This window comes from Oncorhynchus clarkii, unplaced genomic scaffold, assembly GCF_045791955.1.
Source record: "Oncorhynchus clarkii lewisi isolate Uvic-CL-2024 unplaced genomic scaffold, UVic_Ocla_1.0 unplaced_contig_686_pilon_pilon, whole genome shotgun sequence".
In the NCBI taxonomy this organism is placed as follows: Eukaryota; Metazoa; Chordata; class Actinopteri; order Salmoniformes; family Salmonidae; genus Oncorhynchus; species Oncorhynchus clarkii.
In genome coordinates, this window is record NW_027260849.1 from 163,514 (window position 1) to 186,471 (window position 22,958).

Sequence of the window (22,958 nt, forward strand, 5' to 3'; positions counted from 1 at the left end):
TGGTTTTGAATCCTGTGACCCTGCCTCGTTCAAAAACATTCTGTTACCCCAACCCCCAATAGTCTCTTTATGTATTCTGAAAATAAATAGAAACTTGCAACAATTTCAAAGTTTGTAGTTACTTACCGTTCATATAAGGAAATCAGCCAATTTAAATAAATACATTAGGCCCTAATCTATACCTTTAAAAAAGGTAGGAATCTGTATTTTATGAACGTGTTTTTAAAAGGTTGGAATAAACCTTTACATTTCAAACCTTACAAACCTTTACCATGCTGACTACAAGTTTAGACAGCTGGCCCTAGACTCATGTAGCTGACATTGGCTAATTGTAGGTGACTGCTGATGCACAACCAAATTTCAAAATTGCACCTTCTGTACCACAGATGATGTTTTAGGTGTTTGGTTGATAATGCACAGCAGTGTACCAGTAGTGGATCCAGAGACCCCCCCCCCTCCTTCCAAAGGCTTTAAAACTTTAAGAGGTTATTAACCAAGGAAATGTAAAGGTTTGTACCAACCTTTTAAAAACACGTTCATAAAATATAAATACTGTATATAGACCTAGTAGATAGATATGTGGATCAGCTGCGTGTCTGACTTGTATGTAAATAACACAGGCCCAAACGTTTGGTCAAGGAAGGATGTTGTCAGGGAAGGATGTTGTCATTATGTTAGTGATTCTTCACCAACAGTGTTTGCTTGAAGCACTTTATTCTACTGTAGCATTTATAAATGAACCACTTCATAACTGTACACCTTTGGCTGTTTGGGAGGGTGCGCCATTCTAGAACATTTAGATAGAAAGTGTGGAACAGGCATGGTTCTCAGTCATAAACAGTAGGGCATCATGTGAGCTGCTCTATACATTGCATTTCTATATGGAACACTCAGAACATCGCCCCACCCACTTAATAAACCCCTGTTCAAACCCTTACTATCCTACAAGTTCTCCCTTAAAGTACATAAGTTCAGAATGTGGATATGAGCTCTTCTCCAGCAATTCCAAGTATGAGCATTCCTCCCCATGGCCTGCCTTTTCCAACACAAACAAACAGGCCTATTTATAAACTTCATGACTCATTGGTCATTTGCTGCTCTACAGCACCACCACTGTTCTGTGCCGTCTGGCAAACATTTCTAACTGCGTCAAGAGTATAAGAGCTCAGCTCAGAGAGGACATTTGCTGAGAAACCAGAGTTGGGCTACAAGACATTGTCGGCTACCAAGAGTTGAAATGGGTCTTCCAGCCTTGGGTCTGATACCGTTTTTGGGGCCCCTTGCGTTTCCAGTAGCATTGGGAACAGTCGCAGTAGGGGGCTTTATATTGATTAAGGCGATTCATAAGAAACCTTCGTATCATCCAGGAAGTCCCATAATAACACGTTCCGTGAAGGTAAAGTCAAATAAAGCTTCTGGAAATGAACCCACTGGAAATGAACCCACTGGAAATGCTGCCAGCAAGAAGACAGAAGGACAGCAGAGCAGCAATGAAACTACCATCATAATTGCTTACGGCCTTGGAGTGGTTGATACTTATAAAAAGTAGGTCTATCATTTTTTACATATTTCTATCAAGTCTTCTTTACTGAGTACAATGTGCCTTTTTATTCATAAGAGCATGGATAGGCCTACCCTAGGCCATTATTTTCATGATATAATTCCTATTACATTGTATAATTCCTTTTGAATTGACACAAGAATGATGTTAGCCCACTGATACTTCCTGTTCTATCCTCATAAGTGTTAAAAAAGGTAGACCATCTCAGTTTGGTCCGGGTAACTTTCGCATGGCAGAGGCAGACCATATTCCACCATTGGCTTCTCTGAGGATAGCCCGAAACCATGAACGACTGGATCGTCTCCTACAAGTGAATCCAAGGCTTCATGAGATGATCATGAGCCTTGATTATGACCCAACTGGACAGAACCTGTTAACCATGAGGGTTCTTTACCAGGATCACAGAGATGCTCTGACTACTGGAAACAGCAGGGAATCTCAAGTATCCAGGTGAATGCTTTAGAGTAGGCAACACCTTTTCTGTGTTATCGTGTATGGTTTAGCAGATGTGAAGGAAAATACATTGTCCAAGGCAGAATAGCAAAATGGCCCCCATGATGATGATGTGTGACGTCGTACATGGCACCGTAGTTATTCTCAGCCATCAAAACATAGGTGTGGTCATCGCCTTTTCCGTTGTCATGTTTTCTGTGTTCTAGTCGTCTGCTGGCAGAGACAATCGTAGACGGAGATGCTGCACTTATGCTGAGGAAGGCTTTTATCATGGGTCATCCTATATCTTCCTGGCAGCTCAGAGAAGACGCAGGTAAAAACACCGATTATTTGTCTGTTCCCTCATCTTACAGTAGACACTGTAGATCTTTAGTGTCTCTTACAAAAGTAACATTTTCACTAAGTTTGTCTCAGTCGCTGAGTTTGCCTGTATGTTATATTAGGAGTATTTCACAAAAAAACGAAGATATGCATACAGTATATTTCTCACCAGTCCACCATTGATATGGTCTCAGAATATCATCATTTTGAATAATGGAGCATCAGAGCTAGACTAATAGAAAACTTGTTTAGTTCCTAGAATACTGTCATCAACACTTGCTCTTGCTTTCCTGGCGACTTGAAGCTAAATGCCTTGAATGTGTGGGACAATTTGAGAGTTCATAAAAAATGGACTAATGAAAAACATATTTTTTAAACATAAAAATAAAAATGCATAATTGCTTTTTGAGTAAAATGCCACTTTAAAGTTCAAATTTTCCCTATTTGAAACGATGTACTTATTCTAGGATTGGCCGCACCATATACCGATGGTAACATTGACATGTCTGATGAAGGAACAAGGCAGTACTATAGATATGGCTACATTGAGCTGGTCGAAGCATACCACAAGAAGGGGATAATCAACAAGAATCAAGCAGAAAAGCTCATTTCATGGGTGAAAAGAGAGATGTACCTGGACCGGGATACCCAAGAGTATAAGGAGATCCTTGATGACATTAAACGTCATATTCGTGTTTTCCGGTGGTAGAAATAGCAAACAAACTCAGACAACACAGAGTAAATCCAGATTGTGTAATCTAACATGCTGACCAGACCGGACGCGTCACGTGCGCGAGCGTCGCAAAATACATTTTGAAATACATTTATGTACGATAGCGCACGTGCATAGATGTTTGGGTTCCGTGTAACGGGAGTTCCCAAGTTAAAAACGTTTCTATGATATGCAAATTATGGAATTCAGTATAGTTGGATTCTAGTTTGAAATATACTAATTCATGTTGCCATTCTAGAACTCATTGATTAATTTACATGTATACGGAATGCATATGCTGGGGTCAAGGAAGGGTAGATAGGGACTTGTGGAAAGTTACAGTGTAGAAAGTTCATATTCTGCTCCATGTTTCTAAGGAGGGAGTCGAAGGGCAATAGTTAGTCTGATAAGGCAGGCCAGCTGAGGAACTAGGGAGGGGCGAGGAATGCATCTCGAGGTCAAGTCAACAAATGAAGTGATAAGAAACCTCGGAGGCAGGCCAGAGAGACCCACCACAATGACTCTCCTACTGCAGTCCTATTTCACACATATACTTCCATGCATGAAGGTTTTAGTATCAGGCAGTGCTATAACTACACCAGTGAAAAGAACCAATTACGTTTCTGCCTAGCAACAGCGATGTATTGGCTGTCTAGATGTGTAAGGACATGATCCCACATATTAGAAGGTAATAAATATATCTGCTTGTGTAATCATGCCTTGTCTTTGCAGCTGTGTGACCCAGTGGGTGAATAAACTTGGTTTGAGCTTTGTGTAGTCGTCTGTTTGAGTTTTTGCTCCGTTTGTTCAGAATCTCACGGTATAAATATCATAATGAGGAGTATCATTTATTGTTGATAATTGTTGCCAAGTTTTGTTGGCCTACTGTATAGTCTGTGCCTGGTTGATTATGTTCAGCAGTGTACTAGTAGTAGATCCTGTCTGCCTGTTGCATTTGGTAAATGTACAGCCTATAGATTCTCTGCAAAATGTTTAGATTTCCTGATTCTCTGCAGTTATTGTAACATTATGCAGTGTGGACTAGCTCAATGTCTGGGAAAACCGTCATTAAAATATCATCTATTTTGGAAGCAGCAGACAGTGAGTGGACATTACTTTCTTATTTGTATTAAATCTTCTGTTTGTCGTGTGTAAAGTTTAGCTGTGTGTAAAACCCTCTACTTCCACAGATCCTTCATCTACCTGAAGAGTGCAGTAGCAGGTGTCCACCTGTTGATGGTGCCGTCCTCTTTCATAATACAACTCTGAGGTTCTGGTAAATAAATGTGATCAACGCTGCCGTGTGTTTTGTCCATAATTATGACACACCAATGGACAATTGTAACGATGTACGCTGAGAGTCGGGAAGCACTAAGACTTGCATGGCTTAATCTTTGGGACAAGAATATGGCAGGATCAACCAGGTAGAAAAGGGGGGAACAGTCTCCAAAAGAAGCACAGCTGATGGGGGGCCTCCCGGGGTGGATCACGTGGCTCTTGGTCAAGAGGAGTGAAACTGGTAGGACAGACAGAGAAGGAGGAAGGGGATGGATGGTCTAATGCAGGGAGCGACAACCATGAATACAGATAGTCCGGGTAGCCATTTGAATAGCTGTTCAGGAGTCTTATGGCTTGGGGGTAGAAGCTGTTAAGGAGCCTTTTGGACCTAGACTTGGCGCTCCGGTACCGCTTGCCGTGCGGTAGCAGAGAGAACAGTCTATGACTAGGTTGGCTGGAGTCTTTGACAATTTTTAGAGCGTTCCTCTGACACCACATGGTATAGAGTTCCTGTATGGCAGGAAGCTTGGCCCCAGTGATGTACTGGGCCGTACTTACTACCCTCTCTAGTGCCTTGCGGTCGGAGGCCGAGTTGTTGCCATACCAGGCGGTGATGCAACCAGGCAGAATGCTCTCGATGGTGCAGCTTTAGAACTTCTTGAGGATCTGAATTGTGTTACACCAAGTGGACATTGCTTTTAGGAACAAAATATAATCAATCAGAACTATTTGGAAATATGGACTATTGTTTCTTGAAATAAACTTATGTGCTATAACTAAAAGAGTAAGTGAAGGGAATTTGATTCATTATTTTAATTCATTTACTGAAGTTCAATGTTCCACTACCTTACATGGGACAGTCACACCATGGGACAATTGTCACGTTTGGTTCGAAATTGTAAGAAAACATTGCCTAAGAATACTCATGATACAATTAAAACAAAATCTAAGCTATTTGTGTTTGCCACCATGGACAAAACAAGAGGTCGTCATGTCAACTACCCATATGTGTTGTAAGTATCCCTATCAATCACTCATTGCAGTATTAAAAGTGTTGACGATAATATGTATGAACACACTTATTAACCATTACTATATATCCAATTAATTATATGTATAATTATACGTGTTAATATATACAGTATCTAAATCATCTGCCGACCGTTAATTAATACTCTCTTAATGATTTCATGAACCAATAACAGGTCTGTTACAACTGGTTTGTAATTGCAATAATAATAAATGTATATCTAGTTTATAAATCAACTATAAAGTATGAAAATACAATTATCAAACACCTTTTAATGGATCTTCTTAATCATTAATACATAATTTATAAGAGTGTTTATGAATTGATAAAATGCCATTTATGAATAGCTTACTAATATGTATACATTTAGGCACAATGCTCTCTAAATGATTAATAAACTATTAATCCATCATAAATACTTTATTTGAACAGTGTTTTTGTTTTTAAAGCTGTTGAATGCAGACTTCTGGGGCCAAAGCTGTCTGTATAAGTACACCTTGGACAAATGTTCTGGTGGTATTGTGACCATTTCCAGAAATCATATGAAACTTCACTGAATGATACTAGACACCTTGAAAATGGATATTATATTACCCATTTGTTGATAAGTACAACTTTAACTTCTCTAGAAACTCTAAAGTACAACAGCTGCCACAGCTATAAAAAATATTTTTCTCGAAGTGTGTTTAAAGAGTAGGTCTATACTTTTGCTTAATTTTTGTGTGGGAGTACAGGTAGACCTAGGCCGAAGCGTAGAAACACACAACCAAATATTGAATTGCAGATAGAAAGGCCATGAAAAGAGACAACATGATTCCTTGATCTCCATGTCAGAGAGATATGTTTGTTCCACATAGCATATTTCTGTTTGAATGTGTGTGTACAGTATGTGGGTGTGCGCATGTGTGTATGTATCCAGGCACTCCTCACCCAGTAATGTATAAAATATCTCTTTCTCTTTCACTTAGAAACACACACGCACACACACTTAGAACCTGGACTCATTGGTCATATATTGCACAACTCCGCCCATCCCACAAGCCGCATGACAAACCTGTGTGTCAAGATTATAACTTTTCAGAGTTAAGATCAGAGAGGACACATTTGCTGAGAACCAAGAGTTGGGCTACAAGACATTGCAGACTACCAGGAATGGGTCTTCCAGCCGGGCTGTTAGAGTTCTTGGGGCCAGTAGGGTGGGGGGCAGCAGCACTGGTAGGGGTGGTTATATTCATTCAAGTGGTTAAAAAGAACAGGGAGGAGAAACATTCTATTTCTCCAGGAACTCACAAGTGTTTTGGTGACGAGAGAACACGGTTGAAGGAGGAAAAGTCGAATGAAGCTTCTGGAAGAACTGGAAACTCTAGGAAGAAGAGAGTAGAACCGTGCCGTCATGACGAACATGAGGATGACATAATAAAAGGTTACGGCCTTGGACATGTTCACAAATATAAAGAGTAAGTCCTTCATTTGGGTACGTTTTTGTGTGGAGTTACAGGTAGACCAAGGCCTAATCTCATCAACCCAGAATCAATTACTGTGTGAGCGGAATACTTCAGCCATCTACTCGATGTGTGTCAGTCTAAGTTACATAATAAAAATATCCACATCAAAATCTGTGACAACTGTGTGGAGTTTGGAGTTTGTAACAGCAACTATGTGAACTTATTAGAGTATTATAGACACTATTGATTTCCTTTGATCGTCCATGTAGAATAACTCTTTACCTTCAACCTACTATTGTGTAGCTTGTGAGCGTCATAGAGCAAAACAGATTACAAGGACATGTTTGTGAGAGTCTCAATAGTTTCTAGCTCAAACCATTCGAACTCGACCAACGTTTTTGTGAGAAAAAACGCTCGTGAACCCCTTCGGGATCCACCCTTGTCTCACAAACATTGCTACCGTGAATCACACAGACTAATGGTTACTATCAATGGACGCAGAAGAAATAGATGAACAACAAACATACCATGTTTAAAAGGGGTTAGAAGCCCCAAGTGCCGGTGTCATGATTAAGTCTACTTTGATAGCTGAATACAATAGGCCTTGTTATGGATAGGCCTAGGACATAATGTTCATGACAGCATGTATATAATTGCAACTGCATTGACAAACTAATAATCTCGTCCACCAGCTGGCTCTCTGTCGAACCATATGGTTTCACAGGGCCTCAGAATGGAAGTTGAATAGATGTCTATGGCAGAAGCAGATGAAACAACCTCTGGTTTTAATTGAATGATCTCTCAGTCCATCCTCTAGCCTAACCCTTAGAACCTCCCCCCTACATCGTGGACTTCAAACGCCAGCACCACGAGGGATTTAAAGTGAGCTTAGAAAATCGGAAAGTACGCATCTTAGAAATAGTTTTCAATTGGGCTTCTCAAAAATAATACGGTCAATGTGATTTAACATACATTTTCCCCGCCGATTTTGTTCTATTTTTTAAGTCCCATCTACTGTCACAGGCTCGCTCTCCATTCCCGTCTCCATTTAGAGCCACGCCTCATAATCGTGTGATTCACTCAGAATTTTAATTGATTAGCATTTCACTCAGTAAATCCACACCCCCAGAATTCCAAATAGTCCCACACTGTTACCAGGCTCTACGCGCCAGCAATTCGAGACTGGTGACGAGGTTAAACAAATGATGTAAACCTGACCTACTAATTCTTCTTCTCTCCTCATAAGTGACAAAAAATTTCGACCATCTTGGTGTGATAAGGAGAATGAAGGCATTACAGAGGCAGACCATATTCCACCTAAAGATTCTCTGAAGAAGGCCCTAAACAATGTACGACTGGATCGTCTCCTACAAGTGAATCCAAGGCTTCATGAGATGATCATGAGCCTTGTTAATGACCCAACTGGACAGAACCTGTTAACCATGAGGGTTCTTTACCAGGATCACAGAGATGCTCTGACCACAGGTAGCAGCAAAGAATCTAAAATATGCAGGTGAATGCTTTAGAAATGCTCAAGGCTTTCCCCCGATATGTGTACTAGTTCCCTCCCCTTAAAGATTGTAAATAGTTATTCATCCTTGAGCGGGGGTCAATTCAGGAAGCATCATTTGAATTGAATTTCAATTGCAGGAAGTATAATTTCAGTCAAAGCAATTCAAGCCAAATCAACTGAGACATGAAACAAATGTTTTATCCAAAGGATATGCCACTTATTAATGCAATAAATACACATACCATTCCAAATATTCGTTTTATTATATGAGATGTTAGATTGTTCCCTTCCATACTGTCGTGTTTTATGTAATGCATTCTTGCCAAAAATGATCTGATATTAAAAAATATTGAGGGATTTATTAATTATTATAGACAACCCACAATATGATCTTAGAATATTTGCAGGCCACTGTAATTATTTAAATTTGTTTTAGGAGAATGCATTTTTTAAATTAAATGTATGCTACATGGTGTTGGTAACCATACATGACAGCCTGGTCTCATAGTCTAGACGTAACATAGTGAATGTAAATCCGGGACATAATTTAGTATGACATGTTACGTTTGGTATGGTTACATAAGACAGATGGTAACTTAAGGCAAAAAACGAAAGTAGGGTGGTTGGTTGGGGTGGATGGGTGGGTGTTTCGTATTTTAGCTAATAAGCGACTTTTCAACTTACTACTTTTTAGCTACTTTGCAACTACTTAGAATATTAGCTAACCCTTCCCCTTCCCCTAACCCTAACCTTAACCCTTTTAACTAACTCTTCCCTAACCCGAACCTTAACCATTTTAGCTAACCCGTTCCCCTAACCCTTTAATCTAACTCCTTAACCCTAACCTTCATTTCTAAGCCTAAACCCTAGCCTAACGTAACATTAGCTAGCTAGCTAGAATTATTGTACATTTTGTAACATGTTGTGCGTTTTGCAAATTTGTAATATATTATGAATTGTAATTCGTACCATATCATACGAAATGGGTGATGGACATCCACAATTTAAGGCATACCATGCGAAACGTAACCTATCATATTAAATGGATACGTACAGAATAATACAATATACTCTGAGACCAGGTTGTACATGATGTCAAAATAAACATTTCTATGGTGATAGAATGAATAATCAATTTGAATTTCATTGAATGTCATGGAATTAAATTATACTTTAAATCTAATTCAAAATGAATTCAGATTCTGCTTCCTAATTCAAGAGTTAAATTAAAATGAAAGAGCAATTCTCAATTCAGAATTGACCCCAACCCTGCTTGAGTGGGACTGAACAAGTATAAACTTAATTGGAAATTGGGGAAAAAAAACAGAAACAACCTCTTACCCTTACAATGACAGACTTTTCTGGTTACAAATGATAAAATAACAAAATTCCTGAAAGTAACTGTTTTTTTTAACCGTTTCCATTGAGGATTTTGAATGGCATATTATTTGTCTTTACAATCCTATTATACCTATCCCATATATTCATAAAACCACAAATTCCACGGGGGTAAGTGTAAGAGGTTGTTTCTGGACATTGTCTGTGCAGCTCCCCTGCTCTGTGTGTTATCTTTAATGCTTACCCCTCCTGTTCACAGGTGGATTTTGACACAAACAATGCTAAGCGGAAAAGATGATTGTGCAGTAAAAATGCTGGAGCAAGCTTTTATCATGGGTCATCCTATAGCTTCCCAGATGCTCAGACATGATGCTGGTAAGAAATATATATACATACAGTATATACACTACCGGTCAAAAGTTTTAGAAAACCTACTCCTTCAAGGGTTTTTCTTTATTTTTTACTATGTTCTATATTGTAGAATAATAGTGAAGACATCAACACAATGAAATAACACATATGGGATCATGTAGTAACCAAAAAAGTGTTAAACAATATTTTTCTTCAAATAGCCACCCTTTGCCTTGATGACAGCTTTGCACACTCTTGGCATTCTCTCAACCAGCTTCATGAGGTCGTCACCTGGAATGCATTTCAATTAACAGGTGTGCCTTGTTAAAAAATTATTTGTTGAATTTCTTTCCTTCTTAATGCGTTTGAGCCAATCAGTTGGGCTGTGACAAGGTAGGGGTGGAATACAGAAAGATAGTCCTATTTGGCAAAAGACCAAGTCCAAATGATGGCAAGAACAGCTCAAATAAGCAAAGAAAAACGACAGTCCATTATTACTTTAAGACATGAAGGTCAGTCAATAAGGAACAATTCAAGAACTTTGAAAGTTTCTTCAAGTGCAGTCGCAAAAACCATCAAACACTATGATGAAATTGGCTCTCGTGAGGACCGCCACAGAAATGGAAGACCCAGTTCCCTCTGCTGCAGAGGATAATTTCATTAGAGTTACCTGCCTCAGATGTTGCAGCCCAAATAAATGAATCACAGAGTTCAAGTAACCAACATATCTGAATATCAACTCTTCAGATGAGACTGTGTGAATCAGGCCTTCATGGTTGAACTGCTGCAAATAAACCACTACTAAAAGACACCAGTAAGAAAAGGAGACTTGCTTGGGCCAAGAAACACGAGCAATGGACATTAGAGCGTCCAAATTGGAGATGTTTGGTTCCAACCGCTGTGTCTTTGTGAGACACGGTGTGGGGGAACGGATGATCTCTGCATGTGTATTTCCCACCGTAAAGCATGGAGGAGGAGGCGTGATGAGTGGGTGTGCTTTGCTGGTGATACTGTCTATGATTTAGAATTTAGAATTTATTTAGAACAGACTTAACCAGCATGGCTACCAGAGCATTCCGCAGCGATACACCATCCCATCTGGTTTGGGCTTAGTGGGACTATCCTTTGTTTTTCAACAGGACAATGACCCAACACACCTCTTGACTGTGTAAGAGCTATTTTACCAAGAAGGAGAATAATGAAGTGCTGCGTCAGATGACCTGGCCTCAAACAAATTGAGATGGTTTGGGATGAGTTGGACCACAGAGTGAAAGAAAAGCAGCCAACAAGTCCTCAGCATATATGGGAACTCCTTCAAGACTGTTGGAAAAGCATTCCAGGTGAAGCTGGTTGAGAGAATGCCAACAGTGTGCAAAGCTGTCATCAAGACAAAGGGTGGCTACTTTGAATAATCTCAAATCTAAAATACATTTTGATTTGTTTAACACTTTTTTGGTTACTATATGATTCCATATGTGTTATTTCATAGTTTTGATGTCTTCACTATTATTCTACAATGTAGAAAATAGTACAAATAAAGAAAAACCTTCAATGAGTAGGTGTTGTAAAACTTTGGACCGGCAGTGTATATTTTCCCCTCATCATATGGACATTTAGTGTTAAACATAAATCTTACAAAGGTATCCAGTATTTGTTTTTCCGTCAATGTTTTAGATTGTTTTATTAACTTGTAGTAGCCTAGGCACCCGATAGCGCACCCGATAGCGCTAGATCTGCACTATCATTTAGCATAGCTGCGGGAAGATGTTTGGGGTGAAGGTGCTGTGATTTGACATAGAAAAAGGCTCAGTGCACTACTTTTGTGAGATTATTTGTTTTGTGTGTAATTTTTGTTTTATTATGATTTTTCAGTGGGTGCACAGCACCCTCAGCACCTCTATGTCCTGCTGCCATGTCATTTAGGCTTGATGTGCATTCCCAGGTAATGCATTCATGTCCCCCATGGACCAGCTCATACATAAAGCATCCTCCATTCAGGCTGTAAAGGCATAATTGTCCTCACTTTAGTGGCGAGAAGGTGGGCGGGGGGTGGAAACAGGGAAAAAAATGCATACTTTCTTTATGAAACACCATTTCCACCACCATTTTTGTATTTTCTGATCATTTAGGATGTTGGACTCCTTTAATTGGCTGAACACTGTGTGCAGCATCCTAAATTGTCTGAAAATATGAAAATGGTGGTGGAAAAAGGTGTTTCATAAAGACAGTATGCATATTGTCCCTGTTATTTTCTGCCTTCTCACCATTAAAGCTAGTTAACAAGGTAAACTATGCATTTGCAGCCTGAATGGAGGAGGCTTATATACGAGCCGTCTACGGGAGACATGAGTGTATTACCGGATATGCACATCAAGCCTAGCTAGATGATTGATAGTGCAGATCTAGCGCCCGTGCACTATTGGCTGCCTAGGCAAAATATGTAGTTGAGAAGGACTAGTGTTTGAATCACTAACATTAATTCTCTCAACGTGTAAAAATCCCTTGTGAATGTGAAAATCTGCACTCTTATTGTAGGATTTGTTGACGCCGCACTACGTACCGAGGGTAAAGTTGACATGTCTGATGAAGGCACAAGGAGCTACTATAGATATGGCTACACTGACCTGGTCGATGAATATCTCTACAAGGGGATAATCAACGATGGTCAAGCAAAAGACCTCAAAATATGGGTGAAAAGAGAGATGCACCTTGACCGGGATACTGCAGAGTATAAGGAGATCCTTGAAGACATTAATGATTTCTATGACTGTTTTCATATGTTGTAGGCTTACTCTTACAGCAGTATCCAAGGGGAAAGAATCAAAAGTATACCTTCCATCACTTATCGATCATATTTTGGAGTAGCCTACAATTTCATGAATTTCACGTTGATAATCTCATTTTATAATTATAATGTTTTGCTTTACAACATTATTGGTTGATCCACAGATGTTGCAATCTCTATTGCACTCCACACTTCCCTTTCCCACCTGGACGAAAGGAACATCTATGTGAGAATGCTGTTCATTGACTACAGCTCAGCGTTCAACACCATAGTACCCTCAAAGCTCATCACCAACTAAACACCTCCCTCTGCAACTGGATCCTGGACTTCCTGACAGGCCGCCCCCAGGTGGTGAGGATAGGTAGCAACACATCTGCCACGCTGATCCTCAACACTGGAGCTCCCCAGGGGTGCATGCTCAGTCCCCTCCTGTACTCCCTGTTCACCCACGACTGCATGGCCAGGCACGACTCCAACACCATCATTAAGTTAGCTGACGACACAACAGTGGTAGGCCTGATCACCGACAACGACGAGACAGCCTATAGGGAGGAGGTCAGAGATCTGGCCGAGTGGTGCCAGAATAACAACCTATCCCTCAATGTAACCATGACTAAGGAGATGATTGTGGACTACAGGAAAAGGAGCACCGAGCTCGTCCCCATTCTCATCGACGGGGCTGTAGTGGAGCAGGTTGAGAGCTTCAAATTCCTTGGTGTCCACATCAACAACAAACTAGATGGGTCCAAACACACCAAGACAGTCGTTCCTTGGTGTCCACATCAACAACAAACTAGATTGCTCGGTCCAAACACAGAGGGTAGTGGGTACGGCCCAGTACATCACTGGGGCAAAACTGACTGCCATTCAGGACCTCTACACCAGGCGGTGTAAGTGGAAGGCCCTAGAAATTGTCACAGACCCCAGCCACCCCTGTCATAGACTGTTCTCTCTACTACCGCATGGCAAGCGGTACCGGAGTGCCAAGTCTAGGACAAAAAGGCTTCTCAACAGTTTTTACCCCCAAGCCATAAGACTTGTGAACAGGTAACCAAATAGTTACCCGGACTATTTGCATTGTGTTCCCCCCCCAACCCCTCTTTTACGCTGCTGCTACTCTCTGTTTATCTTATATGCATAGTCACTTTAACTATACATTAATGTGCATACTACCTAAATGGCCCGACCAACCAGTGCTCCCGCACATTGGCTAACCGGGCTATCTGCATTGGGACCCACCACCCGTCAACCCCTCTTTTTACGCTTATGGTACTATCTGTTCATCATATATGCATAGTCACTTTAACGATACCTTCATGTACATACTATCTCAACAATCCTGACTAACAGGTGTCTGTCTGTATATAGCCTTGCTACTCTTTTTTCAAATGTATTTTTACTGTTGTTTTATTTCTTTACTTACCTACACACACACACACACACACACATACCTTTTTTCCCCCGCACCATTGGTTAGAGCCTGTAAGTAAGCATTTCACTGTAAGGTCTAAACTTTGATGTGATTATGTGCAGCAGTGTGCTAGTGGAGCCAATCTGCTTACGTTAAATAGTCTCTTGAAGCTTATCACTGTTTAAAGTCTCTTTCTAATCTACATTTATCTGGAGGTCTTCATATTGACCACATTGGTAAATGTATAGACTTCCTGCAAAATGTATACATTTCCAGATTCTCCACTTTTACACAAATGGAAGGCCGTGCAGCAATTGTTAAATTAATACTACTAATAATAATATGTAATAGGCCAACAATATATTGTTTTTCTTAATTGGATCTGTGTTGAAACGTAGGCCTATCTATCCCAGAACAGCAATAATGAAATGCTCAAGTATACTGAACAAAAATATAAACGCAACATGCAACAATTTCTAAGATTTTTCTGAGTTCCAGTTCACATGAGGAAATCAGTCAATTGAAATGCATTCATTAGGCCCTAATCTATGAATTTTAAATGACTGTGAATACAGATTTGTATCTGTTGGTCAAACTCTCCCTCAATGTGAGCAAGACAAAGGAGATGATTCTGGACTACAGGAAAAGAAGGGCCGAACACGCCACCATTCACATCGAAGGGGCTGTAGTGGAGCAGGTCGAGAGTTTCAAGTTCCTTGGTGTCCACCTCACCAACAAACTAACATGGTCCAAACACATCAACACAGTCCTGAAGAGGGCACAACAAAACCTTTCCCCCTCAGGAAACTGAAAAGATTTGTCATGGGTCCCAGATCCTCAAAAAGTTATACAGCTACACCATCGAGAGCGGTTCTATCACATCCTGGTATGGCAACTGCTCGGCCTCCGACCATAAGGCGCTACAGGGGGTAGTGCGTACGCCCAGTACATCACTGGGACAAAGCTTCCTGCCATTCAAGACCTATATGCTAGACAGTGTCTGAGGAAGGCCCAAAAAATTGTCAAAGACTCCAGTCACCCAAGTCATAGACTGTTCTCTCTGCTACCGCACGGCAAGCGGTTCCGGAGCTCCAAGTCTAGGTCCAAAAGGCTCCTTAATTAACAGCTTCCATCCCCAAGCCATAAGACTGCTGAACAATTAATCAAATGGTCACCCGGACTGTTTACATTGACTTCCCCCTTTTGTTTTTACACTGCTGCTACTGTTTGTTATCTATGCATAGTCACTTTACCCCTACCTACATGTACAAATTACCTCGACTAACTTGGTACCGGTACCCCCTGTATATAGCCTCGTTATTGTTATTTTATTGTTACTTTTATTAAATTTTTTCCGTTAGTTTATATAGCAAATATTTTCTTAACTCTATTTCTTGAACTGCATTGTTGGTTAAGGGCTTGTAAGTTAGCATTTCACGGTAAGATCTACACCTGTTGTATTCGGCGCATGTGACAAATAACATTTGATTTGATTTGATGGTAAAGAAATTAACATGAAATTCTCTGGCAAAGCTCTGGTGGACATTCCTGCAGTCAGCATGGCAATTGCACGCTCCCTCAAAACTTTAGCATTTGTGGCATTGTGTTGTATGACAAAAAATGTAATTTTAGAGTGGCCTTTTATTGTTCACAGCACAAGGTGCACCTGTGTAATGATGTTTAATCAAAGTAATGATGTTTAATCAGCTTCTACATATGTCACACCTGTCAGGTGGATGGATTATCTTGGCAAAGGAGAAATGCTCACTAATAGGGTTGTAAAAAAACATGTGCTCAACATTTGAGAGAAATAACCTTGTGCGTGTGGAACACTTCTGGGATCTTTTATTTCAGCTCATGAAACATGGGACCAACACTTTACATGTTGCGTTCACATTATTGTTCAGTGTACATTTACAGACCGTCTGATCATTTTCTTGCCTTAGTACCCGTTCATGGACTATTAACACACGGTTTTCATCAGAAGAGAAATGTGTGAAATTTCCCGGCAATCAGTAAATACTACTGGGCAAAATTCTAAATCATCCCATCAGTGTCATACTATGTACAATATATGGGAAGATCTAGACAATGGGGACTGTCTAATTGTTATGATTTTATTTTTTGCAGTATTGCGGACATGCAGAGACGCAAACAATTAAGTTGGGTTCCTTTTCATCTCCCACATTGTGACCTTCCAGTATAGAGCTTTGCTTTGGTGTGGATTTAGACTTATATGTTCACATCAGTTGTGTTTCTCCATTGTATTCACTTTTCCATGACCTATTGTGAATTGTGTTTCTGTGCAGCTATGGAAAGTTTTTTTTAAACTATCAGCGAACCAACTTTTGAATTGAATACATGGAATTGGATTGTGATGATACCGATGAATGAGTCCTGCACACAATGTGCTTATTTTTTTTCAATGTTTTTACCAGGAATTATATTTGATTTCCTGTGTGTGAAATTGTTTGGTGAAATAGTATTTGCCCATCATTCCACACCTTTAGATAGTTGTGCTTCCAATTTTAATCATCAGGATTTAGTGACCAAAAAATAGAAATATAAATAAATGTGTTGATCTACTGGGATTTTTAAAATACTTTTAACTTCCTGTTTTGTCTGCTTGGACTCGAGAGATAAGTATGGTTGTGTTAATGTTCTTGCAGGCAGTCATGTTCTTTTGATGAATTTATTTATGTTTTGAGAAGGCAACTTCACCTTGAAAACCTTTGCAAAAGCCCACAAAGTTCTGTTTCTTGTGGATTCTTGTTATGAAAGTCGACAAAAAATGCTTGTACGGGATTGAGATAGACTGTAATAAACTATTAACTGTGGTACTCTAGTAATCTAAACATTTCAATAACTAAGTGGATGGAAAAAGCTTTCTGACCGCGACTGGACAGAATATAGTGGTCAGGAGGACAGGCAGGCTAGCTCTCACCAGCTCTGCATACTGTAACTATCTCAAACCTTCCACCTTCCATGAAGAGTGCAGTTACAGCTTTTCACCTGTTGATGGTGCTGCCCACTGTGATAATATTCCTCCCTTGTAGATCGAGATCCATGCTTTCTTTGTAACCTACAGTAGGTTAAGCGTTTGGCTGATGGAAGATTTGTACATGAGAGGAGGTATTTTGGTGTTTATTGTAACCTCAATCAATCAAAGGCCATGTGACCACAATGTATCTGACATGGAGATGGTATTAGAGATGAGTCAAGCCACTAGCCACTTCAATACGCTTTTGTGTCATTATTTCTATGCTTTTGATTCGTATCATTATTTCTATGCCTTTGTGTCGTATCATTATTTCTATGCTTTTGTGTCGTATCATTATTTCTATGTTTTGTGTCGTATCATTATTTCTATGTTTTGTGTCATTATTTCTATGCTTTTGTGTCGTATCATTATTTCTATGTTTTGTGTCATTATTTCTATGCTTTTGTGTCGTATCATTATTTCTATGTTTTGTGTCATTATTTTTATGCTTTTGTGTCGTATCATTATTTCTATGCTTTTGTTTTATCATGTTTGTCATTAATTCTACTAATCATCCGGCAACTAAAGAGGTTATGCAGCCATGCAGCCCTTTTGTTAGAAAGATTCTCTGATGAAACCTCACCACCCCACCTCTCTATCCATCTATCACATACAGTAGCTACAACGTCACACCTCTCTATCCATCTATCACATACAGTAGCTACAATGTCACACCTCTCTATCCATCTATCACATACAGTAGCTACAACGTCACACCACTCTATCCATCTATCACATACAGTAGCTACAACGTCACACCTCTCTATCCATCTATCACATACAATAGCTACAACGTCACACCTCTCTATCCATCTATCACATACAGTAGCTACAACGTCACACCAGCATGGTGGAGTAGTACAGTACAGTATAGTACCAACAACAGCATGGTAGAGTAGTACAGTACAGTATAGTACCAACAACAGCATGGTAGAGTAGTACAGTATAGTACAGTACCAACACCAGCATGGTAGAGTAGTACAGTATAGTACAGTACCAACACCAGCATGGTAGAGTAGCTACAGTCACAGTACAGTACCATCTATCAGCATGGTACAGTAGTACAGTACAGTATAGTATCCATCTATCACATGGTACAGTAGCTACAGTCACAGTATAGTATCCATCTATCACATACAGTAGCTACAGTATAGTATAGTACCAACACCACATGGTACAGTAGTACAGTACAGTATAGTACCAACACCAGCATGGTAGAGTAGTACAGTACAATATAGTACCAACACCAGCATGGTGGAGTAGTACAGTACAATATAGTACCAACACCAGCATGGTAGAGTAGTACAGTATAGTACAGTACCAACAACAGCATGGTAGAGTAGTACAGTATAGTATAGTACCAACAACAGCATGGTAGAGTAGTACAGTATAGTATAGTACCAACAACAGCATGGTAGAGTAGTACAGTACAGTATAGTACCAACACCAGCATGGTAGAGTAGTACAGTACAATATAGTACCAACACCAGCATGGTGGAGTAGTACAGTACAATATAGTACCAACACCAGCATGGTAGAGTAGTACAGTATAGTACAGTACCAACAACAGCATGGTAGAGTAGTACAGTATAGTATAGTACCAACAACAGCATGGTAGAGTAGTACAGTATAGTACAGTACCAACAACAGCATGGTAGAGTAGTACAGTATAGTACAGTACCAACAACAGCATGGTAGAGTAGTACAGTATAGTACAGTACCAACAACAGCATGGTAGAGTAGTACAGTATAGTATAGTACCAACAACAGCATGGTAGAGTAGTACAGTATAGTACCAACACCAGCATGGTAGAGTAGTACAGTATAGTACCAACACCAGCATGGTAGAGTAGTACAGTATAGTACCAACACCAGCATGGTAGAGTAGTACAGTATAGTACCAACACCAGCATGGTAGAGTAGTACAGTATAGTACAGTACCAACAACAGCATGGTAGAGTAGTACAGTATAGTACAGTACCAACAGCAGCATGGTAGAGTAGTACAGTATAGTATAGTACCAACACCAGCATGATAGAGTAGTACAGTACAGTATAGTACCAACAACAGCATGGTAGAGTAGTACAGTACAGTATAGTACCAACAACAGCATGGTAGAATAGTACAGTATAGTACAATACCAACACCAGCATGGTAGAGTAGTACAGTATAGTACAATACCAACACCAGCATTGTAGAGTAGTACAGTATAGTACAGTACAATATAGTACCAACACCAGCATGGTGGAGTAGTACAGTACAGTATAGTACCAACACCAGCATGGTAGAGTAGTACAGTATAGTACAGTACCAACACCAGCATGGTAGAGTAGTACAGTATAGTATAGTACCAACACCAGCATGGTAGAGTAGTACAGTATAGTACAGTACCAACACCAGCATGGTAGAGTAGTACAGTATAGTACAGTACCAACAGCAGCATGGTAGAGTAGTACAGTACAGTATAGTACCAACACCAGCATGGTAGAGTAGTACAGTATAGTATAGTACCAACACCAGCATGGTAGAGTAGTACAGTACAGTATAGTACCAACACCAGCATGGTAGAGTAGTACAGTACAGTACAATACCAACACCAGCATGGTAGAGTAGTACAGTACAGTATAGTACAGTACCAACACCAGCATACAGTATAGTACAATACCAACACCAGCATGGTAGAGTAGTACAGTATAGTACAGTACCAACACCAGCAGTACAGTATAGTACAACCAACACCAGCATGGTAGAGTACAGTACAGTATAGTATAGTACATATACCAACAGCCAGTACAATACCAACACCACTGTAAAGTAGTACAGTATAGTACAGTACAGCATAGTACCAACACTAGGATAGTAGAGTAGTACAGTATAGTATAGTACAGTACCAACACCAGCATGGTAGATTAGTACAGTACAGTACAGTACCAAACCCTAAACAACACTGCTGAGCAGATGTGTGTTAAACACCTACAGCCACTGCTCCAGAGGAATCCCAAACAAAGGAAGGATTGGGGGCACGTTCAAGGTCTCTCATTTTTTATATTTCTGTGGAGCAGGTGTGGAGTAGCTCATTTCAAAGGACAGAGGATCAGAGAGGGAGAGTTCAAAGGTGGCAGTGTAAGGTATGGGATTAGGGGACAGGGAACGCAAACATGCATTTTCCTAGTGCTTTTGAAGCAGGTTGTCAACTAATTCCTCAATTTGACTGGTGTTGTTTGTTTGTCAACATTACAATAAATACCATTGGAATAATGTGTTGGTTTGATCTCTAGGATCTTTAGTCAAGAGAGAGTTGTGGTCAATCACAAATGGTCAAGTGAAATAAATCAACTTTGATTTGATTTGATAGCATATTGAGTTTCAGGCATGTCCTCTGGGGGTTCACATTCATTTATTGCAAATACTTGTTTATATATATACCTACACCATAAACTTTAACACCATAGGTACTACCAGTGGTGTACTTAAGTACAAATACTTTAAAGTACTACTTAAGTCGTTTTTTTTGTGTATTTGTATTTTACTTGACTATTTATATTTTTGACAACTTGTACTTTTACTTCACTACATTCTTAATGAAAATGATTTACTTTGACTTTTTCCTTTACTCCCAAAAGTAGTCGTTACATTTTGAATGCTTAGCAAGACATTAAAATGGTTCAATTCACATACGTATCAAGAGAGCATCCCTGGTCATCCCTACTGCCTCTGATCTGGCAGACTCACTAAACACACACACTTCATTTGTAAATTATGCCTGAGTGATGAAGTGTGCCCCCTTGCTATCCTTGAATGATTAAAAAACTAGAAAAGGGTGCCATCTGGTTTGCTTTATATAAGGAATTTTAAATGATTTATACTTTTACTTTTGATACTAAAGTACATTTTAGAAATTACATTCACTTCTGAGTATATTTAAATCCGAAAACTTTTAGACTTTTACTCAAGTACTATTTTACTGGGTGACTTTCACTTTTGCTTCAGTCATTTTCTATTAAGGTATCTTTACTTTTACTCAAGTCTGACAATTGGGGACTTTTTCCACCACTGGAGGGTAGTGTATTTGTGTACTTGTATCTCCAAGCCAAGTTCAGCCATTTGTAGACATTGATATCATAATGGAAGAAACAGATGGGGCTCTGCTGAAACCGTGTCTAATCCCCTTACTGGTTAATTAATGACATGTTCCTCTTCCTCTGATACAAGCCTGATGACCGGCAGCATTGACCTTGCCTGAGTCCCAAATGGCATCCTATTCCCTATATAGTACATCACTTTCGACCATCCAGGGCCCCTAGGGCTCTGTTCAAAGATAGGGCTTTGGTCAAAAGTAGTGCACTAAATAGGGAAAAGGGTATAATTGTGAGGGTGTTGGTGAATGGTGAAAGGTAGAGTCAGGCGCGGGACACAGAGATGAGTCTCGTCCGACAGTTTACTCAAAAAAGAAGAAGAATATTCCAACATGGAAAACACAAAAATCCAAAGCACAAGAACACGAACCCACATGACAACAATAACGCACAAAACAGAGAGGGAAGCCAGAGGGTTAAATAAGGAACATCATTAATGTAATAGAAATCAGGTGTGTATAATGAAGACAAAACCAGACGAAAATGAAACATGGATCGGTAGCGACAAGAAAGCCGGTGACGTCGACCGCCGAACGCCGCCCGAACAAGGAGAGGGACCAACTTCGGCGGAAGTCGTGACAATAATTTAGGAAGCAGCCCTCACCCCCAGTCTCTAATTAATGTGGTAGGTTATTACTTTCCTCATGTCATGCCCTCTCATAGAGATGGCTGCTTGGAAACCTGTGCTGTCTCTGTAAACCTGTTGGGAAGCTGTGCTGTGTACTGTCTCTGTAGTAATCTGAGGTAGTAATCTGGAGACTATATTGTCTGAAAACAGAGCTGTAATGGGCGTACCAGAGGATGCAGATGGCATAGTGAGTGCCCATTAGAAGCAGACAGGGGTACGAGCTGCGAGGAACATCACAGCTGTATGTCCAGAGGAAGCCTCAGAGGAAGCCTCACAGCAAGGAGGAAGTAGTAACCTTCAGATAGAATATGGTGGGACAGAGTGAGGCTCTAACTCTTGTTTTCTTCCCCTGACCTTTGGGGCTTTTCGACTCCTGACCTTTGGGGCTTTTCTTCTCCTGACCTTTGGGGCTTTTCCTCCCCTGAGCTTTGGGGCTTTTCCTCCCCTGACCTTTGGGGCTTTTCCACCCCTGACCTTTGGGGCCCCATTCTGATAATAAAGGACAGGAAAGCCTTAATCAGATTAAAGCACTACTACCTCCCCCCATCAAGTCTAAACACTCCTCAGATCACACACACACATATCCACTGACTCATTCATAGCACATCTTGATCTGATGATACCACAGCCACTTGTCGGTAAATGTTTTTCATAGAGGCACCTGTTTTTATTTGGAACCACACGGTAAAGAACCATTTCCTGTGACCAGTGGCAGTTGTACTGTACATATATAGGCCTATTACAGTGACCAGTGGCAGTAGTATGTTACATACAGTATATAGGCCTTTATACAGCCTCATCAAGGTGAACACATACTCAAGGCATCCATCAGCAATTACACTGGTTTGGTGGTTTGCTTTGCACACCACAGAGGCCTTGGTCAGATGTCGAAGGCCCCTGCACGTACTGCAGGCTGTTTCCTGTCCTTAACACTAATACACAACCATCCTTTCATC

The 22,958-nt window shown here is 40.2% G+C and overlaps 1 protein-coding gene across 1 annotated transcript; it reads left to right on the forward strand.

Annotated features, from left to right (window-relative positions):
• Nucleotides 1-1,078: 1,078 nt before the first annotated feature.
• LOC139401911 (uncharacterized) lies at nt 1,079-3,820 on the forward strand. The gene is made up of 4 exons (XM_071145920.1): nt 1,079-1,545; nt 1,745-2,011; nt 2,221-2,327; nt 2,803-3,820. Exons 1-4 carry the CDS (start codon nt 1,238-1,240, stop codon nt 3,042-3,044), a joined length of 924 nt encoding a protein of 307 aa, XP_071002021.1. The 5' UTR covers nt 1,079-1,237; the 3' UTR covers nt 3,045-3,820.
• Nucleotides 3,821-22,958: the final 19,138 nt, after the last annotated feature.